Source organism: Ambystoma mexicanum, chromosome 1q, assembly GCF_040938575.1.
Source record: "Ambystoma mexicanum isolate Mex_15411 chromosome 1q, UKY_AmexF1_1, whole genome shotgun sequence".
NCBI classification, from domain to species: domain Eukaryota; kingdom Metazoa; phylum Chordata; class Amphibia; order Caudata; family Ambystomatidae; genus Ambystoma; species Ambystoma mexicanum.
Window position 1 is genome coordinate 529,056,288 of NC_090922.1, and position 19,256 is coordinate 529,075,543.

General features: G+C 45.7%; 1 protein-coding gene across 5 annotated transcripts in view; it reads right to left on the reverse strand.

Annotated features, from left to right (window-relative positions):
* Positions 1–19,256, reverse strand: part of POU2F2 (POU class 2 homeobox 2) — a 673,952-nt gene that overhangs the window by 171,643 nt on the left and 483,053 nt on the right. For all 5 annotated transcript variants that reach the window (XM_069640944.1, XM_069640945.1, XM_069640943.1 and 2 more), the window contains exons 2-4: positions 19,021–19,092; positions 16,367–16,401; positions 16,144–16,200 (exon numbers count right to left, since the gene is read on the reverse strand). In XM_069640944.1, coding sequence (XP_069497045.1) covers positions 16,144–16,200; positions 16,367–16,401; positions 19,021–19,092 — 164 coding nt within the window. The remainder of the gene's footprint in view (positions 1–16,143; positions 16,201–16,366; positions 16,402–19,020; positions 19,093–19,256) is intronic.

Here is a 19,256-nt window from a genome sequence, read left to right on the forward strand (position 1 = left end):
CAGCAAAGAGGGACTTGACAGTTACGAGGTTGGCAGTCCCATAAGCACAATGGGAAGGTGAATCTGCGGTCTGGGGGCATGCGTGCACTAGAGGGAAGCAGGCCTAAGCAGGGGAGCCCACCAACAAGAGCCATACAGAACGGAGAGAACTACACCACCATACATAGGTGGGAAGCACAAATATCATCCAGAGCAGATATAGAATGAGAGGATATTCTGAATCAGTTAGAAAGTAAATATTGCTGGGGCTATCAGGGAACTGTGGAGATCCGCACTTACACCCTGCTGAGCTCCAAGGAGAGCAACTTCTGCAACATCGGAAACTTAGAAGGGGCTGCAAGCCACGATCCAATTAGGAGATCAATGAAACCTGACAATAAGTGAGTCTTCGGTAAGAGCACTCACAAATAGACAGTCCACCTCTGAGGAGAGCGGAGACACATAATACTGTAAGCACGCAATCCAAGGATTAAGGTCAGCTCATGGTAACTGACATATGTCACATGACCCATAGGATACACACAGTAGCCAGAAAATCTCAAAAGGACACCTAATATACCAACTTGCATGCTAAAATGTTTGAACTATCAACCTTATTGTTCACAGCAATAAAAGAACGATGGTGAAAGAACAGCATCAGAAGATGGAACAATATGTAAGGGCTAAACCACAGCAAGGCAAACACGCTGCAGAGCTGATGGTGGACAATGGCGTCGTAGAGCACAAATCGGAAGCAGTCACTAATGAAAGTCTAATGGCAGCACTACAAGACTTGAGGTTCTCCCTGGAGGGAAAAATTAAAGAAGTGGGAGTGGATGTCTCTCTGGTGCATGCATATTTGAAAAAGACCATATGAAAGGGTAGCAGCAGTGGAACAAAGGGTCAGTGACGTAGACGGTGCATTAACTTTACTGCAAAACCAAATAAAAGGCCTGGTCGGGGTGACAAAAGCCCTAGAAGAAAGAGAGGAAGATGTGGAAGGGTGCTTGCAGAGGTGCAATGTTAGAATAATAGGAATACCGGTAAGAGTGGAAGGTAATTGCACAGAGATATTTTCGGATCAGTTCTTATTGGACCCTTTGGGCTTCAGGGGCTTTTTCGAAATCATTCATGGTAGAATGAGCCCAGAGGGTACCAGGGAGACCGTCACCACCAGGAGCATGCCCGTAAACAATATTAGCTAAACTGCTGAATTTTAGAGATTGAGATGTGATCCTCCAAGAAGGAAGGTGAGCTGGCCATTTCCTTTTAGGTAGTGTAAGGATCCTCATGTTCCTGGATTTCACCCAGGAAGTCCAAAAACAGAGAAGGTCATTTGACATGGTAAAAATGAAACTCCAAGACTGTAATTTGAAATATATGATGTTTTTCCCGGCCAAACTAAAGGTAATAGCAGATGGGAAATCCCATTTTTCTTTTGGCGCCGGAAACCTGGACCTGGCTTGAAACTAGAAGAGAAAACACAGGCGTTTTGGAAAAAGCAAAAGGCGGGAGAAATTGCCGGATCAGAAAACTGAGAGTAAAGCCAGACAAGAACACTGTGAAGTTCCTGAGGGTTAACAATGACGTCTATTGAGGAGTGTGGGGGGGTGAATCGTACAACACAAAAGGCAAAAAAGCGATTCTAACTGAGGCTATGCCATGAGCGATGGTCGCAGCCCTGGCCACTGAACTGTTACCCCTTTGGGATTTCCCAGGAGGGACGGACGGACTCAGTGGCCCTTCACAGTTTTGGAAGATGACTGGTAGCAAGGACATGCTGCAATAGAAGGTGAACAGTCAGCATTGGTTAAGTGGGAAAGGGAAAAGGGAGGTGGGAGGGAAGGGTGTTGGGATGGGAGGGGAAGAAAGGGAAGTTAGATGTTATGAAGGGATGGTACAGTGACAATCTATGGATGAGGGAGGGGGGAATAGGGAAAGGGGGAGAACAAATGGGAAGAGGGAAATCTACAAACAAGAGTGGCTTAACAGCTGTGAAATATACAGGTATAGAAGTGTTTAACCCGCAGTATCAGAGCATGGGTAAACGAGTCAGGTTGAATGACAGTGGGGAAACAAATAGAGCCCTGGACGGTTGCATATGCCACTTAGACCCAACTGTGATTAAGATAGTTACGTGCAATATCTGAGAGCTACAAAACAGGACAAAAAGATTAAATGTCAAGAAAAGAAACTCTTACAACGTGATGGTATTCAAGTGGAATTACTTCAGGAAACACACCTGACAAGTTCTGATCTGGAAGAGGTACGGAGAAAATGGGGTGGGACTGTACTGGGATCCACTTATTCATCTTATGCCAGGGGAGTATTCATCTGGGTAGATGGTAAAATGCTGATACAAATAGATGATACCTGAGGCGATTTAGTGGGGCAGACTTTGATGGTTAAAGGTAAGTACAGAAAGGCAGAGTTTCTGTATAGTAAATTTCTATGCACTCAACAAGGACAATGAGGAATATTTCCAGTCGGTATTAGCACTGGCAGGGGAAGAAAGGGCTGATATTTTTATTTTGGGAGGAGATTTCAACAGCTACTTGTACCCCACAAGGGATCGATTGGAAACTGAAGTTTTAACGAGACAGAGATCGACAAGGTCATTAAATATAATTGTGGCTGTATTTAGTGGAATTATGGAGAGGGTCACACGGTGAGGAGAGAGGTTACTCCTTTTATTCGCCAATGCATAGCTCATATTCTAGATTAGATTACATCTTTACAGGACAGGAATATGCAAATAGATTTGGAGATACAGAATACCTGGGGAGAATTATTTGAGACTGAGCTGGTCACCGTATTTAGATGGGCCAAAAGTAGACCGGCACGGAGGTTGAGGGTAGAAGCATTAGAGGACATAGCTTTTCGAGATACGATAAGAGAGGACAAGGAAGGTTGCCTATTGGCCTGGCTGATATGGAAATAATTCCCTAGAGAGATGATCACACAGGTCCATGACTCAAAGGGGATTCTGGCTACCCCGCAGAAAGATATAAATGATATATTTCAAATGTATTATAGAAAATTATACACAAGCGAGGGTACATATGTGGAGGAGGAAGCAGGGGAGTTATTAGAGATAGTAAAATTACCTCGACTAGCACAACAAATAACAGAATTAGATGCACTGATAGAGGATGAGATAAGATTATTAAGATCAATGCAACAAAATAAATCCCTGGGCACAGATGGGTTGCCAGTAGAAATCCTACCATACCTATGCCGATTTATTAATCCCTCAATTGAAACAGGGGTATGAAGCAGTGTATGAAAAAATCACCCTTCCAGAAATGGGAAGCATTAATTACAGTGTTATTGAAACCAAGAAAAGGTCTGACATATTGTGAGTCATATAGACCAATTTCCCTGATCAATGTAGATGCTAAGATATTGATGAACATTTTTGCCTCACACTTATCTAAAGTGGTCCTGGATACAATACATCCAGATCAATGTGGTAGGATGCAGAAACATGTAAATGAACATTAGCAGACTGCATTGTGTAATGGAACAGGTGCGAGATACAAATGAGCAATTGCCTTTAATGGCATTGTATGCTACCAAGGCGTTCGATTCAGTGGAATGGCCTTGGCTGTTGAGGGTGTTCCAGGCATTCGGATTAGGATGCAATATCCAGAAATGAATTATACTGCTATATAAAGACCCCATGGCAAGAGTGGATTTGTCTCATCAAAGTGGACACTAGAGAGAGGCACCAGGCAGGGGTTCCCGGCAGCTCTACGGATAAGGGGTGTATCGGCCACTTTTACTCCCTAAAAATAGGGAGTAAAACTACTCCCAACGAAATATAGGAAACAGACATGTAGAACCTCGTGCGCCTGCTTTCACCTGCACAGCTCAATGGATTTGTTTGGCCAACTAGTGCACATATTGTCACAGGAAGAAACTGGTATTATTACTGCCTTTTCATAAGAAGTAAACATGTATCTTTTAGTGCGTATGAATAATTAGCTGAAAAGAAATAATGATCACAAAAATATTTCAATTTTTCAGTTAAACATTTTTTTTATTCACATATTAAATACTCCCATTGGGAATTGGACTTACATTTCTACTCCCTAAAAAATCATTTTACTCCCAACTTTAAAAAATAGGGAGTAAAATACCACTTCCAAATCTTATCTGGAGCACTGGTGCCCAGTATCCCCGAATCTATTTGCAATGGTACTGGAACCCCTGGCAGGGTATTTCAGAAACTATATATCAGAACAGGGATTACAATTCGAGAAATAACTCAGAATATTTCCTTGTACGCAGATGACGCTATGGTATACATGAAACCCAAGACATAATACCCCAATAATCATTGATGAATCATTTAAATGTTTTTCTTCATTCAAAATTCATTCTTTGTTTTATCACTCGATATAATCGCATGTAACTGATTCCATTAGCAAGACCATGAGGAAAACCAAAGGAATCACTACCCACTTGGGACATCAAATGAGAACTAGAATCTTTTTGTTACCTAGAGGTTCAGGTATTCCATGACTTAGAAGACACCTTTGTCTATAATACGGGAAGAGCGCTGACATTTATACAGGGCTCTATAGATTATTCAAAGACACTACCATTGTCCCAGGATCTCCCTTTGTAAAATGGTGGTGCTGCCAAGGGTACTATACTACTTTGTGAATAGCCCATATATGATCAAAAAGATCTTTTTTGAGATGCTTAACACTAAGATCAGGGAACTGCTATGAGAGACAGGTTGGCGTAGGGTGGCATTCGAGACACTTTGTAGGCCCTGTCAAGAAGGAGGACTATCCCTTCCCTATTTTGAATAATATTTTATGTACAATCCGGAGCTCCCAATAGGGTTTGATGCTGGACTGCGAGAGGCATTAATGGGCTTGGACTAAGCTAAATTGCGAAGCAAGGGCTGCTTAACAATAGGAGACGTTTTCGCATATGGGACATTATTGCATCAGTCCACCATCGGATCCCCACGAGGCCCTGTGCATGGAGAAACAATTTGTTTTGACCAAAAAGCAGTATCTACTAAGACGGCTGCTGCATGGACTAACAACTTCCCCTGTGTTGCTACAACAAAGTTGCTGCACTCTGTGAGAAACCAGAAGGTGTTTCACCCGCTAGTCACGCAGATCTCTCTCTTAGGTGGCCTGGGCATGGCCATCACCTTTGGATCAAGACCCTGGGGGTGGACCAGTGTGGGAGGATCACCTGGGTGAGGGGTCTTTGGGGAGTTGGAGTGGGACACCGGATGGTGAGACGTGTATTTCTATACCCCTTCCCCTGAAACACCTTTACCCCATCCTATAAGGTAGGATACGTGGGAACTTTTTAATCCCCCTCCCCCCTCCTTTTCCCTGCACAAACACTTTCACATGGACAGCCCGCTCTGGGCAAAAACAGACTCACGCCCGAGCAGTATACCCGACATGTCCCACTACAATGGTCAGGTAAGGTCAGGCAATTACTGGTAATCACCCTCACCAGACTTCCATTAAACTTCCCCACACAGATAAAAGGCAGAGTACAAGAACACACTCTGAGTAAGGCAAATCACACGAAGGAGCAGCAGTTTCGAAATGGAAGGTGAATGAGGGGAGAAAGATGGCAAACCAAGAAGGGTTTGCAAGGAGGGACATACCCTTGACCTTTCTGGCAAGAAACCGTTACTTTCAAAAACCCTGCAGATTAGAAAGCGCAAGGCCAGGAAACCAGACTGAAGAATCCTGTATTGTGTGTTGGAGATACCAGAGGCCCCCCCGCATAGCTGACCAAGTCGGGGAGGAGCAGCAGATGCCGTGGCACTGTCCTTGGCTCCAAGAACAAAGAGGCCCAGAGAGATCAACATAGCCGGTGAGTTGGGGAGACCGATGCAAGACCGGTCTGTGTTGAAGTCAAGGTTGCAAGCGGCAACATTGTATAGCAAGCGCAGGAACTAACATTGTTAAACTCTTGTGATGAAAGATGGGAGTAAAGCTAAATTGCTGATGAATGTTTGAACTTTGAGAAGGAAAGATAGGATACCGTTGACAGAGTGGTCCGGCACACCGAGTGTGCTCAATCAAAGGTCTCTGGTAAGGTATCCAGCCAAGAAGTGGCAGAAGTGAAAGTTAAAGAAGAGAATTAGAAAGGAACTGTGACTCGAAGTGGTCCTGCAACGGTTTAAGCAAAATCCATCACACAATTGAAACTCTTTGATATTGGAGAGAAATAGAAAAGCTGTGTATAATTGTGAACTTTGCATTTCAAGCGGTCTGAGCCCGAACGAGGGAGGTCCATGGTCTAAGCCCGAATGAGGGAGACCAGTTATGAACATTGTGATAAAGAGGGTCTGAGGCCGACGTAGGAGCACCCGTGGTGAACACTTAATAACCTAAAAACTTTTGAATGTGAAAATACTAAGAAGAAAGGAACGCTGATGTTTGTTTGTTGCATCAGACTTTGGCATAGAATGCCCTGATACTTATGTGTTGAACTGCATCCTCGTGCCCGAGAAGCCAGAGAGTGTGCGAAGCTCGAGTGTGCCACCTTGTCCCTGTGATGAAAATGTGGGCAAGGCAAGCCAACTGCTCAACTACCCTGACATATCATTTCTTGAACACTTTTCTTTTTGCGTAACATTGTTTCCCACACCATTTTTTAGAAGTAAGGATTGGCAAAAGGTTTAATAGTATAGGCCCTTTTAGTTTGACAGAGACTCCACTAGGACTGTCTTATTAATATTTGATGTTGTAACTTGCTCCTAACTTTATCTTTAGGGTTAGATAGGCATTCAACCAACCCATTTAAAGTTCAATAAACACCCTTGAACTGTGATCACTTGTGTCTGTCTTCACTGTTTGATGCCATGCCTTCCTTACAACTCTGATTTGAGGAATCAGGAACAAATCATCATGAAAGCACCAAGCCGGCTGGCGAAGCCGGCCGCTCTGAAAGGCCGATACACACGGCCTCAGGAGCTCTCTGCCGTGTTCGCTGGAGCCGCCAGCACTCTGCATTCTTTCCCAGGCATGCGCTCCTAAAGGTAAGCCTGATGCAAATGTGCATTATACTGGCTTATATGATGATGTATATGAATGTAGTGTGATCCGATTGCATTTCAGCATTATGATCTCTCCCCCCAACCTGTGCACCTTCCAAAAACCAACATACCTTCAGATCCGGTCCTCGCCCAACCGTTTTCTCACCCCCACCCCGCTATACCGCAAGCCAACCTTCCCATGCCTCGTAAGAAACACATTGTGAAGCTGTAACACTTGGATACCTCCCTGCCCCTGCAGAGTATCCTCAGTCTGCGGATTACACTATAGAGCCAGACTGCCATTCAGCTAATGCTACGGTTGAGCCTGTGCCTGGCTCTACAGCCGTATACCTCACCACACCTCCCGAACTACGACCCTGACCCCCTCTGTTACAAACATCCAGTTGCGGCCCTCGCCTGACCCAGTTACTCACCTACGAACCCAGGCCATCTTCAACCTGCCTGAACACCATGAAGCCGCCGCCACCCTGCCCACAACTGCCAAAACACACGTCTGTTACACCTATCTACTTCGACCTAGTTGCTCGCTGCGCCAGCATAGAAGCATTTCCTCACCATACGCCTGCCAGCAGAGCTGCCACCCCCACAGCGCCAACAGTAGAGAACCCGATTGCCATCCCAGTGCTACCCACACAGAGAGCATTCAACACTACAGCCCCAGCTACGACCCTAACAATAAATAGTAGGCTCTGTCTTAGAACAGGAAAAGTGATCCTACATTGCCTACCAGAAACCATCCTAGCCAGGAACTAAGCTGGCGGCACGGATGTTCTACCAATATATACCTTTCACGAGTCAAGCATATATCATGTCACAGGCCTTTCAACACCAAACAGACCCCTATGCAGTTCTTCAGTGACCCAAGGAGTTTTCACACAAATCTGCACCCCAACAACAACACCCCCAGTAGCATCCTATCCAGGGATTCCAGTGGGAGCCAAAAGCCCACCAAGAATAAGAGACCAGTCACTCTTGACAGTAGCAGCAGTTACTCTGCCAGCACAAACTCCACAGAGCACCAGGCCTGCTCCTCCCACTCTCCTAAAATCATAGCTCCGACAGCCGCATCACTCTTAAAAGGGGCCCTCATAAATGCTAGATCCATCCCTGCCCATGCTCTAGATGTAAATGATCTTATCACCTGCCAGAATTTGGACTTGCTGGCCATTACGGATACTTGGCTGCACCAAGCCTCACGGCCTGCCCTGTCCCGATGGTTTTGCTATCGTCAGAAGCGACATGCCTGACTCTAGCAGAGGAGGCGTCACACTCATTTTTAAGGAAGCCCTGCATATAAGAATCACCAACATCTCCATGGAGGGCAATTGCAAGCTCCTAAAATCATAGCTCCGACAGCCGCACCACTCTTAAAAGGGGCCCTCATAAATGCTAGATCCATCCCTGCCCATGTTCTAGATGTAAATGATCTTATCACCTCCCAGAATTTGGACTTGCTGGCCATTACGGATACCTGGTTGCACCAAGCCTCAGGGCCCGCCCTGTCCTGATGGTTTTGCTATCGTCAGAAGCGACAGGCCTGACTCTAGCAGAGGAGGCATCGCACTCATTATTAAGGAAGCCCTGCATATAAGAATCACCAACATCTCCATGGAGGGCAATTGCAAGCTCCTAAAATCATAGCTCCGACAGCCGCACCACTCTTAAAAGGGGCCCTCATAAATGCTAGATCCATCCCTGCCCATGCTCTAGATGTAAATGATCTTATCACCTCCCAGAATTTGGACTTTCTGGCCATTACGGATACTTGGCTGCACCAAGCCTTAGGGCCAACCCTGTCCTGATGGTTTTGCTATTGTCAGAAGCGACAGGCCTGACTGTAGCAGAGGAGGCATCACACTCATTTAAAAGGAAGCCCTGCATATAAGAATCACCAACATCTCCATGCAGGGCAATTGCAAGCGCCTCTCATTCAAGTTCTCCTCGAGCCCTAACGACTCCCTAGCCATCCATGTTATTTATTGCCTGCATGGTCCCTCTTGCCACTTTCGAAGAGAACCTCATCCACATTGTGGGAGACAACATTAAGCCTACTAAAGGAACCATCCAACTATGGGAATTCAGTCTAGGCCTCAACAACCCCTCAGACCTCCATGCCTCTTCTCTGGGTAACGCACTTTCAGCCATCGGCATTAGACACTGCCTAATGGCTCCCACCCATATCAAAGGCCGGACACACAATTGGGTTACGGACATCAACAGTCAGGTCACCATCTCCTCCAATTCCCCCTGCCCTTGGTCGGATGACCACATCCTGAACTTTACCTTCCCTCCTACTAAACTGCCCAGGCCTGGATTATGTGCCCAGCCACCAACTTGGTCCCGTATTGCCTGAAGGATGACCAAAGATTCAATCTCTCCCCACCTCACACCACTCCAACCCCAACACCTCTCTCGGACGACTTAAGGGTCCTGGCAGACATCTACATGAACACCTTGACGAGAGCTGTCAATACCATAGCCCCATTGGCTCCCCCTAGGCCAAACCCACAGGACATATCAACTCCTGGTTCACCCCTGACTTCCAAGCCTTACGAACTGAAAAATGCCTAGTGGAAACCACCTGGAAAAAGGCACCAGCTGACTCATCCAAAGCCCTATTTAACAACATTGCGAGAAAATACAAGTAGGCCATCATTGCAGCCAAATCTGCTGCCTACAATTACAGAATCATGAACGCCAAGTCCAACTCCCAAGAAATCTTCTAAATTCTCAGAGCTGGAAACACCTTTGCACCCCCCCCCCACCACTATCCTCAAAGATGAGATGTAGTGCACGAACATACGGGATGCCATGCAGTCTAAATTTACTTCCTTACAGCAGAAAATACCTCTCAAACAAGCAAATATTAAAACTACCATTACTCCCCACCCCCTGCCACTCTCCCCTAATCCTCATACCCCAACTTTTCACTTTAGAGAAATTACAGGAGCAGAAACCTCCCTCATCCTCAAAAGTCTAAGCCCTCAAGATGCAAGGAGGATGTCTGTCCATCTACGATCATCAAAGACTGTTCAGAAGCCCTAGTACCCTTCATCACTAAGTTCATCAACTCCTCTCTAACCCCAAGTCTGTTTTCCGCCAACCTTAAAGAATCCTGCACCCTCCCTCTACTAAAAAAAAGGACACTTGATCCAGCAGCACCTAACAACTACCACCCAATAACCACAGCCCCAAACCTACTAATGATAGTGGATAGGACACCCTACAACCAAATACAACACTTACTGGAAAGTGACCATATCCTAGGATCATGCCAAACAAGTGTCAGGCCAGAACATGGCACAAAATCAGCACTACTAGACTTAAACCAACTTGACAAATCTCAGAGACGAGGGAAAGTCTTCACTTCTCCTCATCCTTGATCTATCGGCTGCCTTTGATTTGGTGGACCATGATATACTATGTCACCACCTCAAGACAGCTGCCAACTTCTCTCAAGAAGCCACTACATGGGTGGCATCATTTCTCAAAGGAAGATCTATGAGAGTTTTCTCAGAAATAGCCAGTGCCCCCACTGCTCCCATCCCCTGTGGTGTCCCACAAGGATCCTGTGTTTCCCTCACCGTATATAACATTTTCCCAAAAACCCCTCTTTGACCTCATGGACTCCATCGGCATCTCCTACACTAACTATGCCGATGACACCCAGATCCTCCTCCTCCTGTCTGACGTCATATGACATTGACTCCCTTACCATCAACAAAATCTACTCTTCAATCCAGGCTTGGATGGCTGCAAATCATTTGTACCTCATTGACGACAAGACAGAGATTCTGCTGATAGGATCGCCAGCAATGCTGAAGAAGCTTAACTTAAAATTCACGTCCTTCACTATTGACGGAATTCTGATCCTCGTCTCCCCATCAGTGAAAACGCTCGGGATCCATAAAGATGCCACTCTCTCCCTCACGTGGCAACTGCATTCTATCGCTTTGTCATCTGCCTACACGACCAAACTGATTAATGCTGCCAGACAATTCCTGACACCCACCTGCTGCCTCACCATTGCTCTAGCGATCATAGGGGCAAGGCTGGACTATTGCAACTTCCTCTTTGCAGGTACATCCAAACAAAACATCAACAAAATGCAGGCACTCCAAAACAATGTCCTACGTTTTGCACTCAAGATCTCCAAAAGAGACAAAAGAGAGCATATCTATTTAGCTTGAAGGGAGGCCTCACTGGCTCCCTATTCGCAAAAGGATTACATTCAAAACGCTCTCCATCACTCACATGCCTCCCTAACACAGTTCCTGTGTACCTGGCACAAAAGATCGTGAGAGCCAAAACCAACAGACCGGCTAGGTGTGCTTATGTACACCGTCTTGCGGTACCGAAATGTAATCAGGTTAGAGGAGCAGGCTCAAGCTTCGCAACAATAGCAGCTAAGCACTGGAACACCCTTTCACCTGCCCTACGAGCTGAGGAATCATATTGGGCCTTCCGAAAAGCCCTCAAAACTCTGCTGTTCACCTAAAACTCTGGATTTGACAAGGCATGCTCCCTGTGTGTCTCTGTGATAAAAATGTAAATACACTTAAAAAATATCTGTAATGTTTTTTATTCAAAGTTGTTACTGTGTGTAACTCGTCTTGACACAGCACCTTGATGCCCTTGGCTTAGACACTTTACAAATGAAAAAAAGTAATAAATAAAATGAATTGCCCTTCGAGTGTTGGAGGAAAACATTTGACATGCATAAGGGCTCTTTCCTCGTAGATGCACGGGTAGTTCAAAGATTGGCCGACTTATGGGTGACTACCCCAGACGATCCAGAGCTGAACCAACTATCAGTTGGTGTTGACACTGGAAGGGGGCAAAGGGTAATGTCAAGACTTTACGCAGGTATTCAAGAACAGAAACAAAGGACACATCTGGGTGTTAAAGTCAAATGAGAAAGAGACGTTGGGATATGCAATCTCAGACAAAAAAATGGCTTTTATATGGAAACATGTAAAATAAAAAAAATCCAGAAATGCAAGATTCAATCTCATCCGATTTAACTATCTAAATAGGGTATACATGACCCCAACACGGTTGTACACAATACAACCACAAATATCCCATTGTTGTTCTAGAGGCATAAGAGCTTTGGCAGGGTTCTGGCACATGATGTGGGAATGTTGAAAATTATAGAGTTCTGGGAAGACATATTGGCTCAAATAAATTCTCTGGTTCATGGATCCTATGTGCACAGCCCGGAGATATGTCTATCGGGATACATTCTGGGGAGGAAAAGGGATAAGACAAGGAGGAGAATGGTACAATTTCTGTTAATATTAGCAAAAAGAGGAATTGCAATATCATGGAAGTGCCCCCTTGGCCCGTCATCAAAGACCTGGGCCAAAAATGTTCAACGCTGGGGTGTAGCAGAAGCAAAGATTCTGAGAAAACAAAGGGAGCCTGATGAAGAAGGGAATGAGGGATTAGATTGGGGACAAATGCTTAATGAGTGGAAGACCTTGCCTGACTTACGACCACCATGAATGAACCAGATTGGACACTTAATGTGCTATGTATATAGTAGGGATGCATTAATGAGATCGGAAGGGAAAAGGTATTGAATCCTGTCACCCATGTGAAGTGAAATATTTAGTGAAAAGAGAAATGCATATTTTAATAGTTCACCAATGCTGTGGTCAATGTTAAATGTTAATATTGTAACCTGTTATATGATTATGAAGGTAACCAACAAAATAAAAATACATTTAAAAAAAGAAAATGAAGAGAAATCCTAACTTTCCCTATCTATAAGAGGGGTTTCCCTGCCTCTATTAAAACACTTAAGGTTCTGTCAGAATGTCCGTGTAAATCAATAGTCTACTGTCCTGTGCCAAAAACCCTACTTATGTCCCTTACACTTAAAACTAAACTAGAGATATAGTAAACCTTCTTGGTCCAAAAGAATGACTCCCTTCTTCTGGGCTGGGGATAAAAGTTCACTTTCAGGTTTTGGTTTGTTCTTAGAAGAATGACTCCCTTCCCCGTGTCAAAATTGTCCTCCAACACAAAAGACAAAGTTCCAGCACTTCTCTCCGTCAGGCACACTGCTTATATTTTAACACTTTGTTATCAGGAAGTATTTTCAGTGCTGGTTACCAGGAGGATGACTACCTTCTCCTGGTATCTTGACTTCAGAGTCTTTCACTTTACTTTCACAGTTCAACACCACCAGGGGGGATGACTCCCTTCCCCTGCCCTCTCTTTCACTTTGGTTTCACAGTTCAACACCACCAGGTGGGATGACCCCGTCCCCCCTTCCCCTGGCCTCTCTTTCACTTTCGTTTCACAGTTCAACACATTTGGTCTTTCACTTTGAGGGTCCCAGACTAAGGCTTGCCCCGTCCCCAGACCTGGGCAGACTTGGTTCACTCCCGTGGCACGTACTGCCAGGAGGAAGATGGTTTATACTTCTCTTCTGGGTGTGGGTCGCAGACCCTTATTTCTCTACTGCTTTGATTTGGCAGACTTAGTTCACTCTCCTGCCACCTACTGCCTCAAAGAAGATGAAGTGTACTGTTCTCTTGTTGTGGGTCCCCTTCTATTCCTGGTTTACTGGTTGGAGTTCTCAACCTTTCCCTCGTGGCCAGTGGGCTTAGTCTTTCCACTGCTACAAGGAGGAGGAGGATTCCGTATAACACACCCCTCCTGCAACACCCCTGTAACTTTAATGGAAAGTGGCTTAGGGATTCCCTCCAGCAGCAGCTCACCCAGCCTTCCTGCATCTCCTCTGTATCTAGATTGTTGCCTCTTACCTTCTCTAGGGCTGTGAAACAGCCCCGGTCTTCCAGGGATAACGGGCCTTTGCTCAGCGTCTCTGCCCTTCTACGGCAGGTGGACAGCATCTTTCAGTGTCCTGTGCCTTGAGATGCCTGCTGGTTGATTCCTCACCCGGGACGGCTCCTGCAGTCCCATTTCCTTCCCAACGCGGCTGACCGCCAGCATCTTCTTCTCCTTGCGTCTTGGTGCACGTTTGAATTTCATGGCGGTGCCGACTGAACCTGCAGCCCCCAGCTGCTCTCGTCCTGGCCTGGACTTCGCTTTATTGTCAAAGTCCTTCTTCTCTTCTTATCCTGGTTGGCAAGCAATGGTTGGCCAATCGCGCTTAGGGTCCATCGTCGAAGTTACTGACTCAGCGTGATAATCTTTTCCTCTGCTGGGTCAACTCGTCCAAGTACCACCAAGTCTGGTACTCCTCCTGATCTTCCTCATGCCAGTTGTTTCTACCTTATACCAATACATAGAGTTAGAAGAAGGAGAGAGTGAGAGATGAAAGAAGGGGATAGAGATTGTGGTGATGTAATTGGTTGTGTGGATGGCTGTCATACCGCGTTCTCCGGAGATGTTCTCCTTTGTCCCCAAGGTGGTCTCTTCCCATGAGATCCTCCTGTTGAATACCACCACCAGGGGGACTATTGGGTAGCGGCCTCACTACCATGGCCTCATGGGAAGGGGCTTCCCTTAAGGGAGAAGTGACGACATCCCAGGATTCACAACAATGCTGAGACCGATTGTTGATTTGGAAGAGTAATTATCCTGAAAGTGTTTGTACCAGTCAGCAAGACCTGGTGTGTCTCTCAGACGAATAAATTAATCTGCCACAGTGTCACAAGAAACTGAAGCCTTGTTTTCTGGGTCCATTCCGTACTGTAAAGGTGGTCTTCCAACTGATTATTTGAGTAACTTTGTTGCCTCCTGATCCTCGGATGTTCCTGATGGAAGTTTTAGCTCTTGTGCAGGCTTCACTACTGCTTTGCTTGAAAGGGGTGGCATCATGCTTAGGGGTCTGGATCGTTTTAGCATAGATTCATTTGCAAAGCCTGGTGAGTACATTTCTCCACCATACAGGATACATTTAACCTACTTTACATATACTCTTCTTTATTTAGATAACTGCATTACATTTGTAATTGTGCACTTTGAATCTCCCAGCATGTCTGGCAGGGTTAGATCTTGAGCTCAGCCTGAGTTACTTATATGTAAGTCAAGAGCACCTCATGTGGCCTTTTGTCATATCAATGTTTGTGACTGGCTGGATAGGCCAACTTGTTAAGGCACCAATCATTCCCTGCACTGCTACTGTCTGTCTCACAGAGCTGTAGGAGATGCATAGCTTTCTTGTGAAGTATGAATATGGCACAAAATAGACTAAGGCCGTTATCTCCACATACATCAGATATGCTGCTGCCAATGACAAAAGCTATAACTGATGCATATAAAATGTTGTCCTTTGTGGAAGAATCTAAAACATATGTGCAAAATGTTAATATGCGAAATGTAGAATGCAAAGAATTAAAATCTGATGATGGACATGAAGCTAGATCTGAGCTGCCAGCCCGATCCATTAGCAAAAATAAACAGGCTAATGGAGATTGTATTAAAAGAAGTCTAGTGAGTGTAGATAGAAAGGTAATAATTCTGCTATGTAGTGTATAAGCCAGACAATTAGAGAACTGCTTTTTGTTTTAGACAACACAAGATAAACCAACCATTGACAACGCAATTCGTTTTGGCTTTTGTATAGGGCAGTAACTGCTATAATATGCCAGCTATTGCCATAAAATGTCATGGTTCTCACACCATTACCATGTTTTGCCATCAAACATCCAGATACTCATTGTTTTGGGCACAGATTGGTATAAAATACACAGGAACTCACTACATGGCCTGTAATTGCCATGAAATGCCCAGGTACGTACATCATTGGCCAGGTATTGCGAAGCTAGGGTGTGAAATAAACAAATGCTTTTATGGCTGCACCTCCACCCTTCATGCTGCAAGGGCACACGCTGCACTCTTCCTGCTTTGTGCAGCATGCACTACCAACATGCTATGTCTGTGTATCATTGTGCAACGCACTACTATAAATGTGCAGGGAGATACACACAGCACATTGCTGGACCCAGTTCGATCTGTCTCTGCAGCCCTCTATCATGTACATGACACCAATTATCAATTGTTGTCTTCACTACAACTCAGCCAAAACTAAAAAGATAAATGCAAGTTTTAGAAAAACAGAGCAATGAAGATAAAACTGAAGGATTGGAAGATTCAACCTATTCCGCAAAGTTCCTGTCATTGGGCAGCCTTACCTTTGGGTTTTGGCCTGTGGGTGACAGTGAAAACGGAGAACCCCTATGTTGCTGCGTCTGTAAATAAGAGAAGATACATTTAACTCACGGTACTTTTTCAGGTTTTTTTGTGCGGAAATAGAATGGGTGTCTAACACTCCCTCATTCTCGCCACCTCCAATTCCACTGCACGCCCTCAATAGGACTGATGGAAGGGGCGAGATAATAGAAGGTAGAGTCTTACCTGGTGGTTTGTGTCCGGCCCATTCCGTTCTGTATCTAGAGAGGAACACAGAAAGAGATTGTATTATTCCACGGTATAAACTCAGCACCTCAAGTGGACAGCCAGGACTGGACCCTGCACTGTAATCCTTTCCTAGTGCCCTAGCTTGTTGGTGTGCGTTATTCGCTCAGTCACAGTGAAGGGAGTGGGGTTGGTGGTGTCAGGAACACTCTCAGAAGGACCTCTATTCATGAATCCCTCACACTACCCTGATCATAAGGGATTCACTTAATTTGGGCTGGTGTCGACAAAGGGTTGTCCCCTAGCGTGCACAGAGGTGAGGGACTCCCTCAGCCTGTATTGGTTTCTGTGGATTATCCCATCAGGGCTCGTGTCAGGGGCTCTCGCAGCATAAAATAGTAGCAGGACAGGAGTCTTTTCAGTTTATTCTTGTGTTTCCGGCCTCCCCAGTCTGTGTTAGTGCCACTTATCCCCTCAGTTTATTCTTGTGTCTGGGGCTTGTTAAGCATGTGCTGGTTTATGCGATCCCAATTATGTTCTGGCTCCTGGGATTTACTCAGGTTTGGCTGACGTTAAAGAGACAGGGTCTACCTATTCCTGTGCTGGTGCCTGGGGCTTATCAAATCAAGGTTGGCGTGAAGGACTCTCTCAGTCCCTGATAGAGTCATGAGCACACTGACTTTGTTTTTGCAAAGGGGGCTCCCTCAGTGTTTGTTGTCCCCTTAGTCTGTTCTTGTGTCTATGGCTTCCTAAGGCTGTGCTGGTGTATGTGGCAGCCCATGATGTTCTGGCTGCGGTCATGTATGGTGTCAATGAGGCCGGACGCCTGTTACTGCTGTTGTTAGGGTCTCCCTTTGTTTTTGCTTGTGTCTGGAGCCCTCTCTGAGCATATGCTGTTGTCTTTGGCTACCACAATCTTGACTGGTGTCTGCGGCTCTCTGGGCCGATATCTTGGGGGTCTGTGGCAGTTGCTCCTTCGGTATGCCCATGCCCGCTGGACTTGTGAATGAGACCTTGATTGCCCCCGTGCTTCCAAAAGGCCACTGGGAGTCAATGCGGACAGTGCAGTGGTGCAGGGCCTGGATGGGCCCTGGCAAAATGACATCATCACACCACTCAGAGATGGCATTTAAGGACCTGCCACACACCACTGCGACGGGTGCAGAATGTTTGGTGGAGAGATCAGGTAAGGATAGTCCTCGAGCAGAGACCAGGGTAGCAGAACTGGATTGCAGCAACAGGGTTCACTGGTGTGTAGGGGTAAACTGCAGAAACCAGGCGAGCTGGAGTGGAGTACAGAGAGGAAGGTGAAGAGAGAACGGTGGAATGCAGCAAGTGGAGGGAGTAGAATGATGGAAAAAAGCAGGGATTTCAGTAGCAATTTCAGGAAGGCTCCTTCTCACCTTACACGGTGTGTACAAGGAAGCCTTTGAAGTGGTGGTGTTCTTATGCACTTTTTTACTAGCATTCTTTTGTGCAACACAAATAAATGAACTGGTTTAATCAGGAAGCAGACAACAGCAGGATGGCTGAATGTGGGATTGGCAAGTACAAGATGACAGGATGGGCTTTAAAACCTAGGTCTCCAAGACCGACCAGTGATTAAGGATAATAGGTTTTGCTAGGGGCAAATGGGAATGGAAAGGCCTGTCCTGTAACAGCAACAGTGCAGGCCTATAGGTGGAGCGGCTTACTGGTGCATGAGGATGGAACATGTTTGCACAGGTACACCAGTTCAGCAGTGTGCTGAAAATTATGCTGGATTGCATTGGCTTTGAACCAACCAACTTTGAAACTCAGTCCTCTCGTATTGATGCTGGGCCTGCCACACTCATAAGGCGCACTCTCTGTCCAAACTACTGCAGGGACTTTACTACCTTTGGCCAAGAAACAGGCTGCCCCTTGGGTAGCTGGTCACGACTATTAGGACCCAAAGAAATATCTCCTTACACCTGACACCTTTCCTCCTGTGTGGGCGGTTAATATGTAGATGTTTTGCCATCGGCATGTAGCAATTGGACGGGGGGAAGGGGGTGGAGTGGACTGGGGCATCTGTGAGCTGCAACAGCATTAACATAATTAAAGTTCTACCACATGATTTCACGCCTAAGAGTTTTTTTTTATTCTCAGTGTTGCGAAGATGATTGCCCTTGTTGTGAAAGACATAGAGAAGGGGAGAGAGAGAGAGGGGTTGGGGGGTCGTCCCGTCCCCCTTACCCTCAATTTTCACAACGTGACAGGCAAGGAGGGCAGCCTTTTTAACTCAAGCCTGGTTGTTGTATAAGAGTGAATTGTTTCTATGCTAATGGGTTGTGTGTGCATATTTTTGGGGGGACTGCAGGTAGGGTGGATAGGTAGAGCCTGGGTTTTGGGCCTTTTCTGACCTCTTCCGGTTCTAAGTAGTTTCATCGAAGTGAATTACTTCGTTCACTTTGATGCAGTTACTTCGAATTTTGTTTTCGTTCTTGTTTTTGGGAGGGTTCCCCATACCACCCTACACACTCCCACCCACATGCCACCCTTATAGCCCTTCTCCCAAAATATACATATACTGATTACTTCCACACGAAGTAACTGCATCGAAGTGAACTACAAATAAGTCATTCGCTTCGATGAAAGAACTGGAGAGGGAGCATTCCACAGTCTGTACGTACCTGTGTGCCCCAGCGGGGAGTCCGAATCTGACTGCACCTTTTCTAGCTCCCCCGGTTTAGACATTCTTATTTCTGCAGTGAGATGAGGTGGTCGGTGGGAATGCAGACAGAGAGTGAGAAAGAAAAGGAAGCGACCACAAGGGAGAAATGGAGGCATTGTATGAATGAGAAAGAGAGAGAGATGGGAGACAAAGAAAAACATATTAAACATCGCATAAGAACACACGGCTGACACG